General features: G+C 36.9%; 2 protein-coding genes across 3 annotated transcripts in view; one reads left to right on the top strand and one right to left on the bottom strand.

Moving 5' to 3' along the window:
- sip1 (septin interacting protein 1) overlaps positions 1–13,363 on the bottom strand; it is a 31,749-nt gene extending 18,386 nt beyond the window's left edge. For both annotated transcript variants that reach the window (XM_089253395.1, XM_089253397.1), the window contains exons 1-9: positions 13,238–13,363; positions 11,949–12,057; positions 9,062–9,219; positions 7,047–7,189; positions 4,669–4,729; positions 4,056–4,268; positions 2,875–3,019; positions 1,396–1,696; positions 101–245 (exon numbers count right to left, since the gene is read on the bottom strand). In XM_089253395.1, the coding sequence (XP_089109521.1) occupies positions 101–245; positions 1,396–1,696; positions 2,875–3,019; positions 4,056–4,268; positions 4,669–4,729; positions 7,047–7,189; positions 9,062–9,219; positions 11,949–12,054 (1,272 nt within the window). In that variant the 5' untranslated portion in view covers positions 12,055–12,057; positions 13,238–13,363. The remainder of the gene's footprint in view (positions 1–100; positions 246–1,395; positions 1,697–2,874; positions 3,020–4,055; positions 4,269–4,668; positions 4,730–7,046; positions 7,190–9,061; positions 9,220–11,948; positions 12,058–13,237) is intronic.
- Positions 13,364–13,585: 222 nt separating this feature from the next.
- Positions 13,586–24,528, top strand: LOC149065932 (uncharacterized). Its single transcript, XM_089253405.1, has 3 exons — positions 13,586–13,831; positions 16,291–16,578; positions 21,001–24,528. The coding sequence occupies exons 1-3, from the start codon at positions 13,651–13,653 to the stop codon at positions 22,134–22,136; spliced, it is 1,605 nt and encodes a 534-aa protein (XP_089109531.1). The 5' UTR covers positions 13,586–13,650; the 3' UTR covers positions 22,137–24,528.
- Positions 24,529–24,586: the final 58 nt, after the last annotated feature.

The following is a 24,586-nucleotide window of genomic DNA, read 5'->3' as shown; positions in this document are numbered from 1 at the left end:
TAATTACAACTCCATATGTAAAGTAGGCTAAAAAGAGTAAAGGAATCTATCTCAGGCGCATCACTTCAAGGCAATTTTTAATGAGGCAAGAATTGCTTACAAGAGGTGCCACAATCGTTACAGCTAGATCACTAAGATTGTACATCTTATACTCTTCGTAGTGCTCCTCCTGCAGTTCTTTGAATGTTCTTGCTGCAATTTCCAAGGTTTCGTTGCTCTCTTCCGTCCTAGCTGTCTTATCCAGGCTGAAAACAATAAAAACTAATGAAATTTTCATGTTACTCATTTCTGATTTATATAGCATTAAAAATAGAATCAATCTAAGCAACTTAGGCGTTCTTTGAATTGATAAATGTTCCAGATACAGCTTGTGCTACACATTTGGGAATTTGGATCAAAAGTAGCATATTTTAATGTGCATACGGAATCCCTTTTTGCCAAAAATTGGGTCCAAAGAGTAGAGAGGGTTTCTTATACGAGTACAGTATTTTAGATATTAACAAATTACTCGATTCCTTGCAATTTATGATGAGAGTGACTTTGATGATGATGAACTAGTTGGTGTAGCTGATTGTGATGTATCAGATGAGAGTGATGAGGAATTTAATGGTTTCTATGATGAATAAAAAATAAGTTTTCCATTATATCATTAAATACAAAATATATATAATGAAAACTTTTTTTCCATGTTTTAAGCCTGGAAAAAAACAAAAAACAGGGGGTTCCATATACACATTAAAATAGCGTAGATTTTTTCCCTGCTTTAAATCACAGTAAGATTGTCTTGATTCACTGTATTCCGATCCTATATATTGTTAACACTCACCATAAACAAACCATGATTTGAAAATTTAAAAGTAATATACATAGCTATATCAAGATTTACGATCATATCTAGAAGTTAGATTGAGCATGAAGACAAGAGTATTACTGATTACTGACAATGGATCACTGAAAGTATAAGCCCGAGATCTTAGGGGGAACTAAAAATGCATATGAGTGAGCTAATTTATGATTGTGTAGAATCAACTAAGGTGTGAAAGTAAAAGGGTAAAAAAAAATCCCTGGAACTGATATTTTCTATGGAGCAAGTTTGGTAACTTTATAATCGCACTTGACTTTATATAAATAAAAATAAATTAATGCAAGTGTAATATTATAAATTGCAGAAGCTTTAGTTCTAGTATTAAAAATGAGATACAGTTTATCATTTTTAATACAAAAGAAATCCAAATAACAAGAAACCTGAAGCTGTGTTCTAGCTCAAAGCTGAAATATATGACATTAAGTGCATGGGAATATTGTGAAACAGCGTCTATCTTTTATTGAGCTCTAAACATTGCAATGGAAATTTAAACTTTTAAATTATGTACAAAAATAACATGATTTTCTCACCTGTCAATAATTTTTAGAACTTTTTCCAATGTTTTAAATTGTTTTTCTTCTTGTTTTAGTACCTGAGCAAGACGATCCTCTTCTTGGGCGAGGCAAATAATCCTGTCACTGGCAAAATTCTTTTGCTGTTCAGTGCGAATGATTTTCTTTTTCTCTTCCTCCTCTAACAGCTTCAAGTTATGTTCCAGCTCGGGCAGAGAGAAATTTTGATAACCGGCGCTCATTTTCGGCTTTTGCTCTTCCTCCTCTTCAGACTCTTGTTCCTGTGGTTTGCTGTGCTGCTGATGAATCTGGTGGTAGCCTATGGAGGTTCAGAGTAAAACAACTATGAAATATATATACAATTCCATTACTGCTAAGGATTTCTTTTTTAGAGATGATACTCATTCAATTCTGAATAAGGGCAACTAGCCAAATAAGTTTCTTATAGAGAATGATTAAAAGTGAAAAAAAACCATATGAATGAGAAGAACTGGGTTTTCTCTATAATGATGAATTGGTCCAGCATTGCACAAAAGGCAAGTGAAAGTGTCGAAAGTTTGAAATCCACTACTACAAGGATTTTGACAACTGGTTTTATGCAAAGATGAATTCAGAAGAGAAAATTCAACTGCTCAGAGGGAAAACACAAGACAACAGTTCAGAATATGGAAAGTAAAAAAAATTAAATGAAATCGCACAGATGGTGAAGTCATAGTACTTTGTAAGTGTGAAGCAAAAGTTCAGATAAGGAACAACTTTCTTGAACTTATGGTGTACATATAACACCTAACTATATGGTGTTACATATAACAGAAAACACCCCATACCCAAAACGACCAAAATCATTTTTTACCAATTCAAAGATAAGTGGGGGTGTGATGGTGCATGCATGTGGTCAGTGATAAAATAATGCTAACAATATGAGATACAATAGAATTTTTTTTTTAATTTTGATAAAATTGCATGAATGAACAATTTTTTTTACAATGTTTAGCTCTTTTTTGGCTCCAGAGCTCCTTACCTTAGTTGTCTCTGTAATACATAAGTAAAACCATTCACATACAAATTTCTTCTCATTGAAATGAGGACCAGCCTTCTTTACTTCTGATAAGAGAGAGAGAAATTCTACCGTATTCATACAGAATTTCTATCAGGCAAGTATATTTGCCAACTGGACTTTGCAAGACAAGTGAAGTGAGAATAATTCTCAGTTGTTCCAGAGAACTTTTTCTCCCCTACTCATGGATTTTCCTTCATTATATTTTACACAGATACAGAAAAAACACGGAGTTATGCAAATTAGAATGTGGTTATTTCAATGGCTTGATGGAGAATATACAGAAGCAAGTCTGCTTAATTAGCTCACACTCAAGTCTTTACGAGTGAATGTAATAGCCACCATATGTTTTAATAGGAAATTAGAGTGATTTATCAGTGTTATCAATATTTTTCTCTCTAAAGGAGAGGTTTATACACAAGCAAGCATTTTTATCTCACCTGACAATACACGCTGCTCAGGACCTGTCATGTCAATTACCTTCACTCTACTCAAGTTGCTGCCGTCATCTCGAAATCTCTTATTGGAGTTCTCTTCGGCAACTTCTTTGGCTGTTTGATAGATATACTTTATCTTCTGCTTTTCCTAAAAATACAAAGACAAAAACTTTTCATTTACAACGCACGCACGCAAATAAAATTGTTCCTTTTACATGTCCAATTAAAGAGAAACACCAATAAGAAAAGCCAAATGTGTTTCGCGACAAATCAGTATAATAACAGGGGCATCGTAAGGATTTCAAATGTGTGGGTGCTCATATGCACTTCCATGTAAGAAATTTTGGTTTCTTAATCAATTTTGGGGTGCTCGAGCACCTCCGGCTATGACACCACTGTAATAATACCAACCGGAGATATACCACCACAATTATATTTAAAGGATTCAAGATCTCAATTTCATATGCAGCATGCATCAGACTGATTTCTTATTCCTGCAAATTAAAATAGTGATGAATATACATTCAGAATACTGCTCAACACTGATTTTGTTCTCAAAGATATTTCAGTGATTTTAGAATCAGTTTGGGATGGAAAATTCCAAATCTGGCATTGGTTTTGTTGGATTTGCTGTAGTTTTTGAAAAAAAGTGAAAATTAAATTTCAATGGTAATACCACAAGCAGCGTACAAATCACATTGATTCTGTGTGTTTTAAATAAGTACTGTAAATTATTGACAAAAATACTTAGTGATTTTAGAGTCATTATAGCAGGCTGATTCTGAATCTAGTATTGGTATTGCCAAATTAGCTTCAGTTTTTGAAAAGATGCATACTCTCAACAATGTGATTTGTATGCTGCTTATGGTAGTACCAATGAAATTTGATTTTCACTTTATCTCAAAAACTATAGCCAATCTGGTGAAACCAATACCAGATTCGGAATCAACAACCCTATTATACCCTAAAACCATTGAAATTTCTTAAAAACATGGATTTTTTTTAGCAGTGTTACATATCAAATGTTATCATGTGGAACCCTTAGTGAATCAAAGGGCATCTCCACCTACTTGTGGATTGAAAATATCTGAACTACATTGCATGACTGTCATACAAAAGATAATGACCTTTGTGCGAACAACATTAAAAGATACGAACAAGCATGATTTTGACAATAAACTTACCCCTGTTACTTTCTTCTTCCATTGGCGCTGGTGTGGTTTCTTCTCTTCAGAGGTATCTAAATTCGTCACTTGAGAAGGGTCTTGTAATCGTTTCATAGACTGTTCCGGACCATACAGACCAATCGCACCTTTGCCTTTTCTCAATTTAGCTTCAATAGGTGTAGTGATTCCCTGCAGGGTCTTACCAAGACCTTTGCCTTTCTCATAACCCATCTGAAATATTAACGGGGGGAATAATCAAAATGTGAATCTGAATCAATGCCTGCTAAATCAAATATAAAGACTACATATAAATAAATAAATATACATATATATATATACACACTTTTATTTTATATACTTTCTTAAGGAATGAGAAGCACTTGATGGGGAAGGAATGAAAAATCTTAAAAATAGAAAGTTAAATAATGGTGTTATAACAATAATTATACATGTGTGTTTATGGGAATATCCTTTGTGAACATATTGAAATACCATATAAAATATTGTCTTTTTTTGTGGCACATGCATAATTTATAATTCAGGTTATTAAAGTATTAGTATCAGTAGTAGTATTCATTTATACAAAGTATTCTCAAACGATAGACCTTCAAAAACAACAACTGTAACTCACCTTTTGCAAGAGCTTCTGCCCAATGCCTTTAGTATATTTTTCCCAACCGCCAAACTCAGAACTGAAAAAAATAAATAAAATAATGTTTAGGAATAGAGGAACAAAGAAGCTATTCTTCCTAAATCACAATTTCGGGCAAATGTCTAGAGAAATGTGGGAACTCCTCAGCTTTAACCCTCACAGCGGCAATGACAAGATGAATGCCCTAACTTGATGCCCTTCATTTTGACGATTCTGAGATATCGACTGAACACACTTGTAACAATGCTTCACCTAAGAACATGTTTTCAATCCCCCTAAAACCTGTTAGATCAACTGCCAGTAGGCGGAGTCGACTTTTCTTCAAAGTGTGATAACAGAAGGAACGAGACTGCAATTTTCTTTATTTTCTTTTATGAGTAGCACAGGAATATGCATACAGCATAAAGAATAGAAAAAAATATATTCTATCATTATTCTTGGTTTTGGTGGGGAAAGCAATATGAAACAAAATTGGAAAAAAATATCCTTGAAAACAGGTATGGCAATATGTAGAAGGTTGCGAGTTTCACTGTGGCAGTTATATAATGTGGATCAGGGAAATTTTATAAACTGCTTAAAAGCAGGGTTGGATAAATCCCGGGCACTAGGTTGCCAAGGCAACTAAAAAAATTGGTATTGTTGCCTAAGATTTTCTTCGTGCAGTTTTACTAAATTACACGCTGAGAGCAGCACTAAATGCTTGGAATGAATAGCAGCATATCTGCCAACATGAAAGAGGGTCACTGTACCATGAAAAACTCCAAAGTAGTGTAAAAAAAAATTTTGGCACCTAAATTTTTTAACAATTTGCCCACCCCTGGCTAAAAGAATTAAATATGTTGTTCACAATTTTGTGTAAGAAACCCATCTTCTTTCAAATTCAGTCATTCAAGCTTTTGTGCCCTGTGGCCTTCTTTATTCCCCCATTTCACACGTGTGTGTGTGTGTGTATGTATATATATATATATAACACCTAAATTATATTCATACCTGGTTGTTTATGAATATGCATATCATAGAAATTAACATGCTTCAACTGATCTTTGAAATTTACATACACATATCAAAGAACTCATTATTGATCTCCAAGCAGGATAGCTCCTATCTTAGTATTGGTTCTCCTTTACACCAATTGGAGTTAATAAAAGACCTACAGCTTGAAACAATTCCCAGAGAAAATAAGAGAACCACGCATCTTAAGAACATTGTTATCAATCCTTCATAAGGAAATCCCCACGGCCTTACACAATTAGGACAGGTAGTGGAAGAGACTGCTCCCTTCGACATAAGGAAAGATACAGTAAGAAAATTTCATTTCTTACTTTATTTCGCTGTGGGTAATCTGCAAATTTTTTGTTATAAAAACAGTAATTTATTAATGTTGATTATGCAACGATATGTATCTTTTGCAGCTCTATATTTTTTTTAGAAAGAGAAGTTGGGACGGAAACCAATATTTTTAAAAATTAGTGAAATATGTATAGTGAAACCTACTACTCGATATAATGATAAATCCCTCTACAACAATATATTTTTTCAAATCTTGTTTGGAACTGTCTACACTCTAATGTTAAACTGCTGCCTCTCATCACACAACCATAATCTCTCTCTACTATTTTTTCTCGGTCCATAGAGAAATTATCCAAAACAATACTCTTAAGTCCTTGAAATAAGCAGAAGGAAAATTTGCAGGAAGTCAGATATATTTTACAGAAAACAGCTATTTACATGACGAATAGTTCTCACATTGAGCATAAAGTCCAACAACTGACCACCCTCTCTATTCCTTGCATCGTTTTTAAAGATAGAGGGAATTTTTGAGAAATGTCTACCATAGTTAACAACTGGCGATTCCAGAAGATTTGAGTATATCTTGACATTTCTCATTTGGCATCGCTCCAATTTGACAGCATTTTGAGGTATTTATAACAAACTGCACTACCGATATTTACAGGTGGACAATGACATAATGATGAAACATAATTTTCGTAGCAGTGTCATTATATCGAGGTTTCACTGTATATATATATTTTATCAATTTTGTACAGATTCGGATATAAACATCATATGCTTTGCACAACCTTTATTAACCTCCTCAGTCCCTGGGTCAACTGTGGGAGACACTAAACAACACTTTAAAAAATCCACCTAGCTAAATTAAATGCTCACAGAGGCTTAAAAATTAGTTCTAGATGTTTTAAACATTTAGTAGCAACATATTTATGCCCATCTGTCGGCAGAAACTAATTTTAAGTAGTTTAACAGTTAAAAATAAACAAAAAACTGCAAAGTTTAAAATGACTTTGAGGACTGAGGAGGTTAATGCCACAGACATTTAATATATACAATTTACTAACCTGCTGTTCTCTCTAGGTAGGTGACGAAATCCTGCTATAAGGTGAGGTTTATGAGCACTGCTGAAACCACTTCTTTGATGAGAGACATTCTTCTTGAAGCTAACAGGTGGCTTAGATGGGACATCATCGTCACTCGATGCATTCTATAATGAAATGCACATGCTAATGATAGTATCCTTGGCTTAACATAATCAATAGAAATGTCCAAGACTGTTTTGTGAACGTGTTAACTACAGAAGACTGTATATACACAACAGAACCACAATTAACCAAGAGCAGTGTATCCAAAGTCGCCTCGGTTGAGAGAGGTGACCTTTGAAAATGTAAGAAATAATAGCTTGACAATGACAAGTAAAATTATTCTGTCTGTTTAGTTTTTAGTAAGGCTGGTCCAATTAATCGGGGCATCATCATCATCATCATCATTTGGCGTCCCATAGGGGAAAAGCCTAGGCAAATTTTGCCCAATTAATCGGGTCAATTAATCGATCAATTGTAAATCACTGTTAAAAATTTTAGTTCAGTTAATCGACTCGATCAGCCCAATCAAAATAAATTAAAAGTTTTATTAAAGGTTTATAATTTAACTTGATTTATTTGACTAAACTGATTAAATGTTTCAAATTATGTTCCTATACATATTTCAGATAAGTGACCGTATTTAAAAATATTTGAATCAATATTTTGATCAAATTTTTTGACATGAGGAAATGCTAGTCGATTCAACGAAAACTAGTGATTTCTAAAAGTACTGATTAAAAAACCTACAAGATACAAGTTAAGAAATTACAGGATATCACAAGCATGTTCAGCATATCATTGCTCTTATTCCATAGACATGAATGTGCAAATTTTGACTTTTGAGTTTATCAGCTGGTTCGATCCCTCATTTGTACTAAGTTTTGCCAGAAATGCAACGTGCACCCCCCTATTGAAACACATTTTACAAAATATTTTAGGAGATCAACTTCCATAGGTAGAGTAAAGATTCTAAAGTTGTTTTCCAAGTTCTAGAAATTTGCACATTCATGTTTCTGGCAAAGGGGGGCAATATTAAATAGCTTCAAGTGGCCACCTACATTTCTTAATCTATTTCTATATTTGTTTACATTCATTCAGTAGACAGATGCGTGAAATTAATAAAATATATTTTTATAGCATCAATTAATGTTATATAGTTACCGACACTATGTTTGCTATGAATAAATAGCATTTAAAAATATTTGATTAAAAACTTTGATTAATCGGTCAATTAATCTATTACAATTTTTTGATTAACCAGTTAAAAATGTTAATAGATTCCCAGCCCTAATTTTTATCTATGCATATCCATGCCTCTAATCCCTTGTCACTCATTAACTTTATAGCCTGCCATGAGATAGTAAATAAAAAATTCCTCGGGCCAGGGCCATCCCAACAGCACCTTGACACCCGCCATCTCGAGCAATACACACAGAGGTGCCACATTCACCAATAGGTGAGTGGGTGAACTGCTTTGTCAGTCCTACCTCCCAAATAACGTCATGTTGCACCAAGAACAAACTGCTTCGTCCAGCTCTTCAAATCAGATTCTTTTATTTTAGGAAAACTTTTTTATTAAAACCTTATTTGAGTTTGTCTTGACATGAAACTTTCTTTGGTTAGGTGTGTTACTAGACTCCAATTATCATTTTTCTGAACACCATATTCAATACTGTTGTTGATTTGTTATTTTCACATCTCTTGACTTTTTAACTGCTACAGATTTCTTCTCTATTAGCATTACAACTTCCTTCCATTTACTACTGAAATTCACCATACTGTGACAGCGAAAGGGGCACATGACCAAACGCAATTTGGCTGACTTTGTGCCTTAGTTGATTGAGGTTCCCCTACATAGCAAATTTTAATTGATTTATTCTGCATTTAAAATTATTTCTCCCCACCAAATTTTTCAATAAAACAAAATAAATTTTTCATATAGAGACAAGGCTGAATATGGCACGATGAACACTTTTTTCTACAAGCATTATTACCTCATCCTCTTCATCAGAGCCTTTTTTCGTAACATCTTTTTCTCCAACCGTACGAACGCCACCACTGATGAAATTTATGTGGCCACCAAAACTAGCCTGTCCTTTGAGCCCAAAACCTGGTCTATCATCTTCTTCTTCACTGTCGCTGGCAAACACACCTGCAAAAAAACAGTCAGTTCAGGAATGAGATAAAAAAAATTTTAAGAAATGCAAGAAGGTGTGACTTCCAGTCAATGACAAAAAGGGAAAAAAGTTTGAAGGCAGACTAAGTGTTGAAGCTGATATGATATTACCCTGTGTGGTAATAATAACTATCACAAACAAAATGTAATTCAATTCCATTCTTGTGATGTGTAATCCAGTGCATGCCAGGGATTAACAAATCTATTGCCTGGGGCATGTAAAAATTCAGTTCAAACATGCATTTTTTTGACCATGTACCCAACACAGAAATGTAAAAAATCCAAAAATAGAAAGAATTTTTTTTTAGGATTTATGGAAAATTTTGAGTTAAAACAAATGAGAAATGCATATATATAAAATGTGTCCCAAAATGATAGAGCCACCTATATTTTTCAGTTTTTCCTGATAAGAGCTGTTATATAGCACCATACCTAGCTTGTATTAAATCTTTTCCAGAAATTTGTTTTTGTTAAAATTTCAAAGAATAAAACAATTATCGAATATTCTCTCTTAAAGCGCATCCCAAAATCATAGAGCCATCTAGGTTTATCGCTTCGTTATGCAAATTTTGCCACGTTTGCGCAGTGAGTCTTCACTGCTAGACTAGAGGGGAAAGAAAAACTTAGTGAGCATCATAAACAGGAAAGACTTTGTTGTTGAAATATCATGTCATGGAGTTTCTAGTGGAATAATATCATTTAGAGTGATTAATATTGGCATAACATGAGAAAGGACGAACAAAGCTACCTTAAGCATCCACAAGGAGTGGGTAATATAACTGTCTTGGGTGCGTTCAATGCTAGTGGAAAAATGCAGTTAGCTGTTAGGGGCCATTCAAGTATTATGTAAGCAGATTTTTGGCCATTTTTAACCCCCTCCCCAGCAAAATTTTGTCAGCAGCTAAGAATATTTCATATCTTCAAAAAGGGTGGTTGATGAGGTAAGCAACCTTCAAACCCCCCCCCCCCTTGTCATCAAAAGTCAGCAAATCCGAAACCCCCCCCCCCCTCGATGCTGACGCAATACTTGAATGACCCCTTACACCTGAACATTCGAATGTTCAGACATATCAGGAACTGTTGAATAAGTATCAAATTCAATTTTTTGAATGGCTTCACAGCTCAATTTCAACAGGACAATGCACCCGCTCACAATATAAATTTTACTTGACAATGGTTTCTTGAAAATCAGACTGGCCCAGGTTTTCCAGACCTCAATGCAATGGAAAACACGCGGGATACAGCGGCACGCAAAATATATGAGCACGGCAAGCAATACAACAGTGTTTCAGAACACACCATCCAGCCTCTCATCCACGGTAATGGCTAACATTGACAATGGTCGATAAAGCCTGGGCAGTATACTGTATGAAAGTGTTTCAGAACTTGAACAGCGATCTCCAAAGTGTGGCAGAATATTCCTCTGAAGCACTGACAAAAACTTATTGAATCAATGGCCTAGACGAGTGTTTGACATTATAAAGAACAATGGAAAATTTATTTTTTTTTCGAGTGGTTTTATCATTTTGGGACAGGTTTTGATTCCACTTATTCCATCTAAATTTTTTTTCCATCATAAGAAATGCAGATATATATTAAATTATTATTAAAGTTTTAATCCTGTGCAGTCAGAGATTTATAGTTGAAAAATAATTTTATCACTTCGAAAAAATAAATCATGTTATTTATAGAATTTTGTATGTGGCTTTAACATTTTGGGATACACCTTATATATCATTATTTAAATTATTTAGTTAGTATTTTCATCAATAGATGGCAACGCATTTGTTTTGAATGCATGTCCAATAATATGGACTTTGTCTACTATGGTTGTGAAACCCCTCACATATTCTTGAATGTGTAAATAAATATTACATTATAGTTGCAGGATAAAATATTTTTTAAGCTTTATTTCTGTTGATAAAATGATTTTTACAATGAAGTAAATTTAGTATTAAAACTAAGAAATCGTTTTTGCACATGTAAAATATTGATTCGGGCATGCAACTTCCAATCAGGGATGTAAATTCTTTCAGATTTGCCCAGGTTTTTGGCGCACACTGCTTAATGCGATTCATGTGATCACACCAAGACTCAGTGTTTCTGATAACAATAACTGATTGATAACTAAATCCGAAAGTGAATACAATATGGCCATATGATCGGTTAAATTGAATGGGCGTATGAAAATCACCCGCAACTCGGTTTTTATTTTTCTCTCTCGTAATATTTTTCACCAGTTGAAAAACCTTCAATTGTGCTATTTTCGTTTCTTCTAAAACATTTTTATTATAAACTAAAATCACGAGTTTATTGTTATTATTCAGGTTGCACAAGGGTTGCAAAGCAAAGTCTTGGCATGCAATAAGAGTAACCCACAAAGCAGAATATGCCAAAATCTTTGACGTCCATCGTAGAACAATTAGCACTACTGCAAAACAATCTGGAAGAATTTTAAGAAAAAATGCAGAAAACATAATTGTGTGTTTTACCGCAGAACATTTCTGGTCAGCCAAGGGCTCGTTACAGAACAATGCAAAACATTCTGCTTTCGGGAGGGTAAAACTGAAGTTTTCAAAAAAAAATTCTATCTCATTATTAAAATTGAGATTCTACTGGAAATTCTTTTAATCAATGAGATATTTTTAAAACTTTACTTGGGAAAGAATTTTGAACATAGTTTATAAATTATCGAATAGTCTTACCGTATATCTGTTGTTTTTTAGTGAGTCTGTGTCTCACTCTGTCAGGATTGAATTCATTTTCAAGGTCCCAATCGGTCACTTCGAAACTTTCTATTCCATCAGTCATTTTCTACAATGAGAAACATAATTGATTAAACACATCTCAATGATTAAATATTAATGATCTAATGAAAATGCTAGATCTTGGACCATAGGCCCCAAAGCAGAATGTGCTAATAGCACTACTGCAGAACAATTTGGAAGAATTTTAAGAAAAAGTGCAAAAAAACATTATTACATGTATGGGGATTTTTACCGCAGAACTTTTCCAGTCAGCTGAGGGTTCGTCGCAGAACAGTGCTAAACATTCTGCTTTGGGGACCATAGGTGTTGGAAGTGTTTCGTATCTGTCTGTGCTTAGCTCTAAGCTGTATGCAGAAAACTTTGCTTTGTGATTTAATTCTGGGGGTACTCAAACATGCTCTAGAAAATTCTGTGGGTGCTCGAGCACCCACAGCAACCCCGGCTCAGACACCATTCTCTTAGACTACGATCATAACATATTATGAGGATTATATGAGTAAACAAAACACATGAACGTAAAATAACATGCAATTGCGTTTCTTCATCAGAATTAGGAAATGGGATTAGTGCGGTCTTAACGCATTGGGCCCACCCGGGGCTTCAGGTACAAAAAAGGGCCACATGAAAACGATATCAATCAAATTTTCGACAGCGTGAATGAAATTGTATAGCAGTTATTTCTAGGCAGGTTTGGGTGGGGGGGGGGGGGTGGGCTAAGAAAAATCAGCACCGTCTCAAGGTATGGGATCACGGGTACGGCCGGGGACCTCAGAAGAAGAAAGGGTCGCAATTCGTAGGCAAGCATTGTGGGGCCCTCAGAAAACTTACTTTGGTCCAGGGGGCCCACTGTGCTCTTAAGACGGCCCTGAATTGGATACACACGGGGCCCGACTTTAAGTTGGGGGGGCCAGCATGGCTCCCACATCCTGTAGCGGGGCCCCTAGGCTGGGATCTTCTGCGGGCCCCTCAGTCACTTTTAACGGGTCCCTTCTGTAGCTAATTTATAGCGTGAAAAAAGCAAAAAAAAAAAAGTGATGATAATCGTCCCGGGCTAGAGCCCTGTCAGCCCGCCCCCCTCCCCCATGTGGGGGCCAGGTATGTGTATTCATTAAGTCAGTGAATGCTTATGGTACAAGTTTTGGAGCGGGGGCCCACGCTGAAATCGGGTCCCAGATAAATAATTTAACATTTATTCTAGGATTAAAAAGATCGTAATAATTACTCACCGTTTCTTCAGGAATTTTCCAGTAAATCGGATGAATTTACCGTGATTTCAAGCGGCCTATGGCGCAATTAATTACTTCAACTGGCTAAGCGTAGACGCCATTACTACAATACTGTACATGCGAGGTGCGACACATGACGTAAGGCTCACGTAGCACCACCCATTCAACGTCGGCAACATATGAAGTATCACTAATCCTAGACGTTAGAGAACATGCATGGTTGAATGATCGAACCATTTGATTGGTGGTCGATGTTGAAGCGACGAAGACGTCGTCGTTACGTCATAGCAGCTGGCGAATCACAGGGCTCAAAATTCTCTATCATCTAGGATGACTTTCGTTATGTTTATATTGAGGCTGGTGGGCAAAATAAAGACGTGTGTTTTATTTCAATAACGATATTTAAACGTTAAATGATGGTCTCGAGCTGTTCAGCGATAGGATGCAGCTACAGGCACACAAAAGGGTCCAAAGTGGGCCTATATAGGTTCCCTAAAGATAAATTGAGATTGAAAATGTGGACCAAAGCTATGCGTAGAAGTAATTGGGAACCTAATCATAATTCGAGAGTGTGCGGGAAGCATTTCCAAACTGGTAAGGTTTTGACACTACTACTACTACTATTTTAAAGACACTAATTCAAATTAGTGATAAGTTTGGCTTACCGTTTCTTATATTTTAAATATGTATTTCCTTCAACTCAAAAACCTGTTTCAGTTGCCGGGCCTGGGGGCCGATGTGATATGCCCCCCCCCCCTCCGCCTTCCGGGCTGAGGATTGTGCCCTTCCCTAATAAGCATGGTTTCTGTACACTCAAGGCCGTAGCTGGAGTAGTGCCGGGAACAGGGTGTCTGGTACCCAGTGCCGTCTTAAGGCATGGGCCCACCCGGGGGCCTCAAGCGAAGAGGGGCCTCACAAAAATGAGATCTGGTTGAAATTTTCGAGAAGTTGTTTGGTAGGGCCTCAGAAAAATCAATTGGCCCGGCGGCCCATGATACTCTTAAGACGGCCCTGCCGATACCCATAGGCGGAAATGGACTTGGAAGTCTGGGGGGCACGATGATGACGTTAATTCATATATACATGTATGTAGTCGACTCCAAGTTTGACTCCCCATGCTGATACCCCGGGTGTTGGATCAGGGCGGGCCCTGAGTTTACTGTTTTCCCGTTCGAAATTCCGGCGGGGTGGGGGGGACGGAAAGTAGTGCTAAATTGAACATTGGCCCTGGACAAGGTCGTAGCGGGGAGGGGGGACTTGGGGGTCTGTTCCACCCCCAAATGTGAGAAAATGACCCAAAAAAGGAAAAAAAATGTCCAAATCTATTGTTATATCACTTTGGTCTCTCTCCCCCCCCCCCCCTCCGAACGAAATTTCTGGCCCTGGGTGACAGTTTTTGTTTTTACTTATGGCCCTGTACATGATGCCATAGGGTCCCCAGCCATGGCTCCACGTTCTGCAGCAGGGCCACAGGCCCGTCATTTCAACTTTTTCTGGGAAGGGGGAAAGAACATACTCGATGTGTGTGTATGTATATATTAGCAGGGGCATAGACAGAAATTTTGTTTGGGGTGGGGGGAACCACTTTCATTTCGGAGGACCAAAGTGATAAAACAATAGATTTGGCCATCTTTTTCCTTTTTTTCAGTCATTTTCTCACATTTCGGGGGGGAGGGCTGATTCCCCCCCAAGTCCCCCCTCGCTACACCCTTGTATATTAGTATTCATAACATTTCTATTGTATTTTTTAAAGGCGGGGGCAATCACCTCTATGACCTCCACATCAAATGACGGCCTGTTTCCCCCCCCCCCCAAGAGTAAATAGGCCTATATACCAGTCATCTATGAAATGTTCCTGAACACTGGATGGAATCTTTTAATTGCTTGTTGATCATTAAGTCCTATAGCGTGCCAAAATTTGTCACTTTCAGTCCTGATAGCCACACATTGAAATACACTCTCAGTTCATAAATGAAGTCTTTCCAAGCAATCCTCGCAGCTCAATGGTGCTTCACAAATTTTTGTCTGAGCCATTCCGGTGTCAGCTTGAAACGAGACAGCACCAGTTCTTTAACATATTTCATTTGTTTCCCCTTCGACTCGCAAACTATTATGTAGTTGCACTATCTCATATGGCATAGGTCCTTACGAATGCGTCACCCAAACTTCTCATTTTAACGCAATGCTTCACACTTGCCACTTGAAAAAAAATCTTAGTAGAAATTTATGCCTTGTTGTCATCATATTCAGCATCTCATGTTATTGTAAATAAATAAATATGTTTATTTTCAGCTATGTTCACTCCCGTGCTGCATTGATTGAATTGTAATTTTTCCTTTTCTAGCACATTTAACCTCTCTTTGGCTCTTTCATGGGCTGCCTATTCTTTCTTTAGTTTTTAATATTCATGCGGCTCTTTTGCGAGTTTCCTTTTCTTCCTGTACTTTTTACTCTTGAAATTCTTTCTTCCCACTCTTTCGTGTTATTACTGATAAAATTTAATTGCTCTTTCGCAAAATTCTCATCATAATGTTCACTATTCAAGATTATTTTTGTTCTGAATTTGATCAGTTTTATACCCTCTACCCCAGTTCTTCCATGAGAATTTGCAGATCAGACCTCCTTGCCTTCCCGAAGTAAGACATTTGTTTTGGATTTTTATTCTGAATCGTGAGAAAAAGCACACTTGCCTGGGAATTAAGCCGTTGTTAATAAATCACTCAAATTGTGGCACATTGAAAATATCAAGGTGGGATTTAATTAAAGAAATTATATATGAAACACATCACTGCTTGCCTCTTTATGCAAAAAACATCAATAACAATACCCGTTGCCACATATCGCTTTCAAAATATTAGTAGTTCTTACATTACTTGAGAAAATTAGTTTGTTCCTGCTGGCTGCTCTGAGCCACTCTTCCAAGACCAGTTTTGGTGCTGTGTGGCTGGTCTGCTTCCGACTTTACTGAGGTTTTATATTCATACGATTTCTCAAAATCTCATTTCTTAAGAGTTATTTGTGAAGTAAATTTTGGCTCAAACATATTTTTTTAGGCAAACCAAACGCAGATCCGAGTCATCCAGATTTTGTGCCATGCATTTTCGGAAATGTTAAGGTGAAGAGATCGAATTCCATCCTTTACGAAGCCAGAAAGAAATGTCTAGCAGAGCAGAAGAAGCACACAAATGCAGAATCAATGGACCGTGACAGCTTTGAGGGCGGCTCTGAAGAAGAGCAAGAATATGGTGATCTCCAAGTTTCTGTGGTTGGTGAAAGTCGGACTAGAAGGCCAGTTGTCGTGGAGCTGTCTAAAGCAATAGTTAAAGATGGTTGTGATACAGGTATGCAGTAATTAAATGGGTTTCTGATTGTATAAAAGCATTTTGTGTTAATACAGTGAAAATCCTAGATAATGAATGATACCCTCTCTGACAGAGCTGGGCAAATCTCAAGTGCCAGATCCTCATGGCGACTAAAATTTCATTGTGCAGTTGCAAAATTGCAGGGGCTGAGAGCTGCACAAAATTTATAGCAGCATATCTGCCAACATGTAAAAGATGGTCACTATGCCCTTAAGAAGGCAAAAGAAGAAAATTTTTTTACGCTTTTCTTCGGGTGAAACATTTTTTGGCATCTAGACTTCTTTTTTTTTGCAATTTGTCCAGCCCTGCTCTATGACGATAATTGTCATTAATATCCTCTCAATGCGCTTTTCATGGTGTTAATATTGTTCGGGATAATTTCCACAAGACTTTGAGATTGAACATTGAAGAACTGGACACACCCCACTTTGAGATTGCAGAACAAGAAGCAGTTCGATGGACAAACACAGATTTATTTACAGAACAGCAATTTACACTTGTTTACAAGCTAGTTAGAGAGCGAAAAACTTTCCCGCAAAGTTCAATCACAGCTGATTTTTCATAATCTTTTTCTAATTTTCCCTTTTTCCTGTCTTCATAGTATCGCTTTTTATAGGCTGAGAAATTTCTCAAGAGTTCTCATAGTTCCTGACAAATGGCGCCACTGTCTGCAGGGGCGGGGAATCTTCTGCAATGTTCTCCACCAATCGCACTTCTTTGCGATAAATAGAAACCGGTATCAACTGCTGTTGCCAACAGAAGATTGCAATATTTTTTGAGAGGCTCTTTAAAAAAGAATTGCCATCTATCCTCTATAGGTCGTAACAATATACTCCATCTGCAGTGATAACTTCTTCATAACTATACTTTTCCACAGTCCCTTGAATATTGTTATATGGGATTTTTACTATATCAAAAATTCCTATCTTTAAAATGTGCAATAATGACATCTATGGAGAGGCATGGCCATCGCAAGTGCATCGTAATCCCTTCCCCCTTCCCGGGTGAGTGATGTTCAGGAACATTCTACTTCTTTGAAATTATCAGCTTATATGTTTTATAATCATGAGACTTGTATGAGAGGTCAAGCTATGCTCAGGTGGAGACCATGCAACAAGACGGCGCTGGGGAGAGAACCTGGCGAGACAGATCCAATGATAGGCTGTAAGTGCAAGGGCCTTAGATCTATTGCAGACTTTTACTAGAATTGTGTATAGCAGAGCTTGGCAAATCTAAAAACAATTAGACGTCAAATTTCATAGGAGCAAAGAATGATTTTAATTTTTAAGAAAAAACGTTCTGAATACAGTAAAACCACTTTTAATGGCCACCTCCGAACAACTGCCAATTTGTGGGAACCGAATGTGTCCCATCGACTTAACATTACAGGTAACTTCTGAATAACGACCACTTTAGACATGGAGTCAGTAAAAAAAATATGCACATCGCTATCAGCAAAAACTAATTTTCAAGCTGATTTTTAAGGGAGTTTATTTTCCCCCAAATTCTATGGGGGGGGGGGAATTATGTGTGCTTTCTTTTTGCGGGTATAAATGCTAGAAGGGTACATTGGAGACAGTGGGGGGAGGGGGGACGTCACTATAGTTGCAACCGAATGCGTCCTGTAAATGTACAGTAATCTGTAAATGTGCTGCTTGACGCTATCACACATGCACCTTGTCCATATTCCCCTGCAGAACTTCTAACAAATTGGTACATGTTGGAATGTGCATATCCATGTAGTGAACATGACATGAAGTTAGTTTCTGTATAATTCTTGTTATATGTAGTGTGCTGCCATCAATTTTTCCAACTATGAGTGAAGTGTAATGATTGAATAATTGTATAGTAGGCCTGTTGCTCTCTGTGGCGAGAGTTTTTAAAGGGAAGATTGGCTTGCATTCGCTCTTTAAAGTTGGGAACCACAGAAAACCAACTTCAGCCAACCACCACTATGGTGAGGTTCGAACCTGGATCATTGCGTCGCAAGTGCGTCACTATGACCACTTGATCACCTAGAGATGTAAAATTCTCGAGAATATTCTCTGGTAGGACTACTATTATAAATAACTTGAGAATATTCTTATAGAAAATAATAAGAATTATTCTGAGGCTATTAATAATAGTCCTTCCAGAGAATATTCTTCAGTTACCGAAATCTTTCCAGGGAGTATTATCAAGAATATATGTAATAACATGTATTTTATAATAAATAATCTCGATAAATAACTTGAGAATAATTTTTATTTTTGATAAGAATATTCTCTAGTAACTTCTAATAGAGAATATTCTTTGAGAGAATATTCTCAAAAATATTCTCTGCTCCCATCTCTCTTCCCATCAAGATGGGAATATTGAAGTTTGTAGACCACAATATTAAAGTTTGAAAGCAAGAAAATTAAACCAACAGGGCTGAATTGCACAACTTCTAAAGAAATGTGAGTGATACAGAATATTTAAGTGTATGTGCATTGAAGAACACAACAGTTCTGTATCTTAGAATGAAGGTGATTATATAAGAATAGCTTCCTCTATCAAATCAACTTTAGTTTAATTTCTTTTGAACTTATTTCTGAAAATTTATCTAATTTTAAAATAATTTTTTAAGGTTTTAATCTAAAGGTTTCTAAAATCTTTTATAACCAAACTTTAAAAGTTTGGTTATAAAAGATTTTAGAAACCTTTAGATTAAAACCTCTCATCATGACCCGGCTCAAACTAAAAGTTGTCATTGGGGTGATTATACCAAAAATTGTTTTGCTGTAAATGTTTCAGGTAATGAAAACTGATTTATATTTCACAATATAAACAAAATTTGTAAAAAAATTAAATTATTTAAAAGAAAAATGAATATTCTCGATTATTCTCCAATTTTTACATCCAGGAGAATATTCTCGTTCTCCTCACATCTCTACGATCACCACAGCGGCGCTACTTGTCACTGCACGTTCTGAAAATTTGCTACTTAGTCAGTGCTGTCTTAACGCAGGGGCCCACCCGGGCACCTCAAGAGAAGAGAGACCTCACAAAAATGAGATCCGGTTGAAATTTTCTAGGATTTACCAGGTAGGGCCTCTGGAAAAGCCACTTGGCCCAGGGGCCCATGATACTCTTAAGACAGCCCTGCACTTAGTTCATTCTTACAAAATAAGGTTTGAGATCGTAAGCCACATCAGATGACTCCAAGTGTCACATTTGGCCCGCACGTCATGAGTTGAGCATTCTAGTTCCATTGATGTATATCTTTGGAAGCCTGCGGCTCGGTTTCACTTATTTTTGTAAGCGGAAGGCTCAGTCGTACACACGACTTACGAGAAGTAAATGGGGGGGGGGAGAGAGGGAGAAAAGGCAAATCGGTCATGGCCACTTTCACTCAGCTGTGAAGAAGCACTGGTCTAGTTGATCGATGGATGGGAATAAATAAATAACTATTCAGGGTTTGCTGGTGCACCATCTTGGTCAATATCGTTTTTGTTGTGTTCTATTTCAGCACTGTATGCATAAATTTTAGGATGCCAAAACTATGGTGTAGGTCGATTAATAGGGCTGCGCAACTAGATGCTTGGTCAGCCAAGGCAAGCACACGTTTTGGCAACCCCTTGTAATGTTGGAGAGTTTAATGGGTGAAATTTGCACCCCATCTTGCCCAGGGAACCAGACCCTCGTTATCCCCTCTTTCTTGTTGTTACCCTGTCGATTAATCAATTTTTGTAATATTACACTGTCAATATAATCATACTTTCAAATACAACCAATCATATAGTTATAGTAATCAATTATATAGTGGATTATTATTTTAAATGGTTCGCACAAGTTTTAGTTAGTTTTTTTTTTTCAGAAATAAAATGGGCATTCCCAATAGGTTTCGCTGTAATTTTTTTTTTTTTTTTTTTGACTTTTCTGAGACTATAAATATTTCCCTTTTCTATGCAAAAAGATGAACTGTCACTACTCCTATAAGGGTAGGGGTTGATTATCAGGTACTGTCATGAGTTGCAAGTGGAATATTCTTGTCTACAAAACAGGGCTATAGTGTGCCTTATTAGGGCAGAATTTTTCTTGGAGGGGGGCCCTCTCGAAATGATTATTATTTTGCAAAACAAATGTAAACTTTTGTGGGGCCCATTCGGCCCAGGGTCAGTGCTCAAGTCTAGTTACAGTCCTTGTCTGCATTTGCAATTTTGTATATTGTAGACACCAAATTTTAATTTTAAACTATCGTTATGCACTTTTTCTATTGATTTTCTACATCTCGGTCCATTGGCCTCGCACATAGTTGCCATCTTCACAAGTGTATGTATTCAACCACTTTGGTTTGAGGATTAGTATTAAGATATGATCTTTCCTGTTCGTTAGTGATGTTTTAATTATTTGTTATTTAAGTTTTTTTCCTTCTTTCAGAAGAAAGTCCCATTAATAACTACAACGAAGAAGAAGGCATGAACGAAGAAATCATCACCCCTGTGCCGGAAATGGAATTTTCCGAAGAGCATCAGAGCATACAATCTCTGACTAAATCGAACACAGAGTTGAAAGCCATTGTCATGTTGCAAGAATACGAATTGACAACTCTAAAAGCGAAGGTAGAGGAGTATAAGGAAATGGTATCTTCTCGAGACAAAGAGATCTACGCTCTCAGAGATGACATAGAAGCCCTGCGCAAGAAAACTATACCATTCGTGGAGAGGGTATTCCAATCGGATACTGAATTCGCTTTCTATACTGGCTTACGTTCAAAAGAGGCTTTCCATTGGCTGAAGCAGAAGATGAAAGACGATTTCTTGGAATATACGTCAAATTTGTCTGACGATGACACGCTGTTACTCATACTCATTAAACTGAAGTTGAATTTGACATTCAGTGAATTGTGCAGCAAATTCGACACCTCGGGCAGAACTGTGGGAAGAGTCTTAGATATATGGATACCTAAGATGACTGTGAGGATCAGATCTTTGGTACGTTGGCCCTCTAGGGAAAATTTTCAAGAAGATCTACCCACGTGTTTTGAGAATTCTATATATAGGGACGCTGTGGCTATCATAGACTTCATCGAAATTCCTATCCAAAAGCCTAGAGATCCAAATGCCAAAGACCAAACTTGGTCGAGAAGCAAACGTCATCACTTCGTCAAATTTCTGATTTCAGTCACTCCATCTGGTCACATTTCATTTGTTTCACCTGTTTACGGAGCTAATACTTCTAGCGAAGACATCGTAACACAGAGCCATTTTCTGGATAAAATCCATTCGGGGGACTTTATCTTAGCTAATGAGGAATTTCAATTGACCGATTGCCTAGCGGAGGCAGGTGCGAGACTCTTAGTTCCAGGTAGCACTAGAGAGGGTGAGCAGCCGTCTTCGCTCGGGGACATCAGGAATGACTACGATGTCCAGTTGCACGTAGAGCATGTCATTCAAAGGATTAAATATTTCAAAATCTTCAAATCGGTTATCCCAGTAACATTTCTCAGGCATCTGGATAATGCTATAGTTTTGTGTGCAGCATTGTTTAACCTATCGAACGCTATGGATTACTGATTTGGCAACTGTTACATTTTTGCTGAATGATATTTTCTGCTTGCAGTTTTATGCAGGTTTTTTGACCAAAGCATTTCTACCATTAATGGAACAATTTTAAATGTAACTGGTATTTCGGTATCATTTTTTACAGGTGTTATAATCCCTGTAAAAATTAACCCATGGCCTATTTGTAATGTTGTAATTCCCGATTCTTAATCCATGTTTCATCACTTCTGTAGGTACTTATTGGTTAGCCTATCTTCTGTGTGCTATTTTGAAAAATTAACGATGTGGTTCTCAAACTTTTGCCACCTGTGGTTCCCTTGCCTCAAAATGGCTACTCATGTATTAGCTTTATGCCTGACAAGCATGATGTTCAAACTTTTTTGTAGCACCTGTAGGAGGATTTTACATAATCATTTTGATAGTACAAGTGCCTTGTATGGATTTTGATTTTTCAGGATTGTGCAAGCAAAAGTGAAGGTGTGTACACACGTAAATGTGCTTTAGTGAGCGCACTGTGTGATATTGGTAAATGTTTTGTTGCCATTTTTCTTCCGTAGGCAGCTAAAGCGAGTACATCATCACTTGAGCCAGATCTGTCTTAAGTATGAACTGCCTCCTATGGGAGCATATTCTCAAGTTACTGTATGGTAGTAAAATCGAACTTAGTGCATGCTTGTCAAGCTTACATTTGCAGCCACCTTTAGTCACCAGTTATTCGTAGCTTTCCCAGAATAGTCAAGAAAAAAGCCACTTCTAAGCATTGAGTAGGCATACAGCCGGGATAACAAATCTCGTCGCCATGGCAATAAAAATTAGCTTCATGTATGACAACTGAATTGAACAGGTTCGTAGTGTGCCTTCTTGAGACCCCAGGATGGGACTTTCCTTGTTGGCCCCCTTGTAAGCGTTATTATGCAAAATAGAGAAGTTTTTGTGAACCCCTGCCCCATTTGGTTCAGGCTCTGGTTGCCTCAGCCTAATTACAGTCCTGTAATTGAAGCCTGGGGACAAAATTAGCAGAAATTACACTAGCTTCTCTACTAGCATGGAAAGAGGTTTGTGAGTCTCCTGGACAAGTGATAAAATACATTATTATGGACTAATTTTTTTGGGGAGAAAATTCTTTATGCCTGCGATATTTTGCTGTTGCCCAATTACTTAAATTTGTCAAGGCCTGGTATACAGCAATATCCACACATCACTAAGGCACCCCAGGGAACTGTGACACATGCTTTAAGAAGCACTGTTGTAGTGTGACATTTCTCCTGAGGGTGGTCCTTGCCAATCAATATTTGGTAAGATAATAAATCATACCACTCACACAAATACTCATAAGCTGACTCCCCTATTTTAGGGCCACCAAAACTGCAATAAATTGAAAACCAGCGTAAGTCAACCCCCTCCCAAAAAAGAAAACAGCATTTTAGGGGGGATGGAGAATCCTTAATATTTTCATGCAATAAAAGTTATGAGAAATGATTCTCATTAAACTTTCTTTCCATTAGTTTGAAAAAAACATCGTGTGGAAATCCTTTTCCATTTTTGCCGGTAGATACTTCGTAAGACGGTAATGTTTTCGAAGTTCACAGTGGTTCTCAAAGTGTGTATCGCTGCTCCTAGGGGTGTCGTCAACCATTGTTAGGGGCATGGTGGTGAGCTGTCTTTATTAATGTGTGCCTATTCAATACCATCAAGCGGTTTTTTGTTTGACTTGGGAAGCTGCAGATACATGTCCACCACTAGGGCAAGGGAGCCACAGAAGACAAAAGTTTGAGAACCATTGTTTTAAATGGATCAATCGCTACTGTGCAAGTGATCACAACCTTTACTTACTAGGGAAAAGAATGACCTCTTGGGTTTCACCTGGAAGGTAAATAAAATGCCATCTACAGCTTCAAAAATAAATTTACTGCTTAGTAATGAAATTTATAGCTATGAAAATCACTTTACCGATTAGTGACATCTAAAGTAGTCCAATGACGTTGCAGATTTTCAAGCTAGCAGTAAAGAGGCCATGTGGCTGTATAATTTGGTAAAGTTGAGGGTTGATATTTTCTCCTAAAAAAATTGACCCATGTATAAGCCGATCCTCCCTTCAATTAAAGAACAAGTTTTTCAACAAAAGAAATGCATCTTGTACACGACTATATGATCATTTTTGTAGCCACACATAGCCCTTTTTCTAAGATTATAGTCACTAAGAAAATGTAACTACATAACCGATAAATACCCTTCCAACCTCATTGGCAATCACCAACAATCTGATTGTGCAAGCAAATGTATCCACATTCAATCTATTTCATATTATCATTTTCAGTTTATTGCAGAAGTCCTCGGCATAATTCATTGAGCATTTTTTTAAACATTATTTGCAGAATATTTAAATAAAAGTTTACATGCTATGAACGAAAGATTTGGTCTTCTTTATCCTTGTTAATACACATAGACTGTGAAAGTGAATT

Source organism: Pholcus phalangioides, unplaced genomic scaffold (assembly GCF_987345545.1).
Source record: "Pholcus phalangioides strain wild (caught in Gottingen) unplaced genomic scaffold, Ppha-v1.0 ptg000037l_1, whole genome shotgun sequence".
NCBI lineage: Eukaryota > Metazoa > Arthropoda > Arachnida > Araneae > Pholcidae > Pholcus > Pholcus phalangioides.
The sequence above is the reverse complement of the archived record's forward strand: the minus strand, read 5'-3'. Positions and strand labels throughout refer to the sequence as shown.

Bases quoted from the DNA above. Each gene is read 5' to 3' on its own strand.
- LOC149065932 (XM_089253405.1), top strand. From the start codon at position 13,651: ATGATGGTCTCGAGCTGTTCAGCGATAGGATGCAGCTACAGGCACACA. The intron at 13,832-16,290 runs GTAAGGTTTTGA...ATATTTTTTTAG, and splicing joins CGGGAAGCATTTCCAAACTG to GCAAACCAAACGCAGATCCG. The intron at 16,579-21,000 runs GTATGCAGTAAT...TCCTTCTTTCAG, and splicing joins TAAAGATGGTTGTGATACAG to AAGAAAGTCCCATTAATAAC.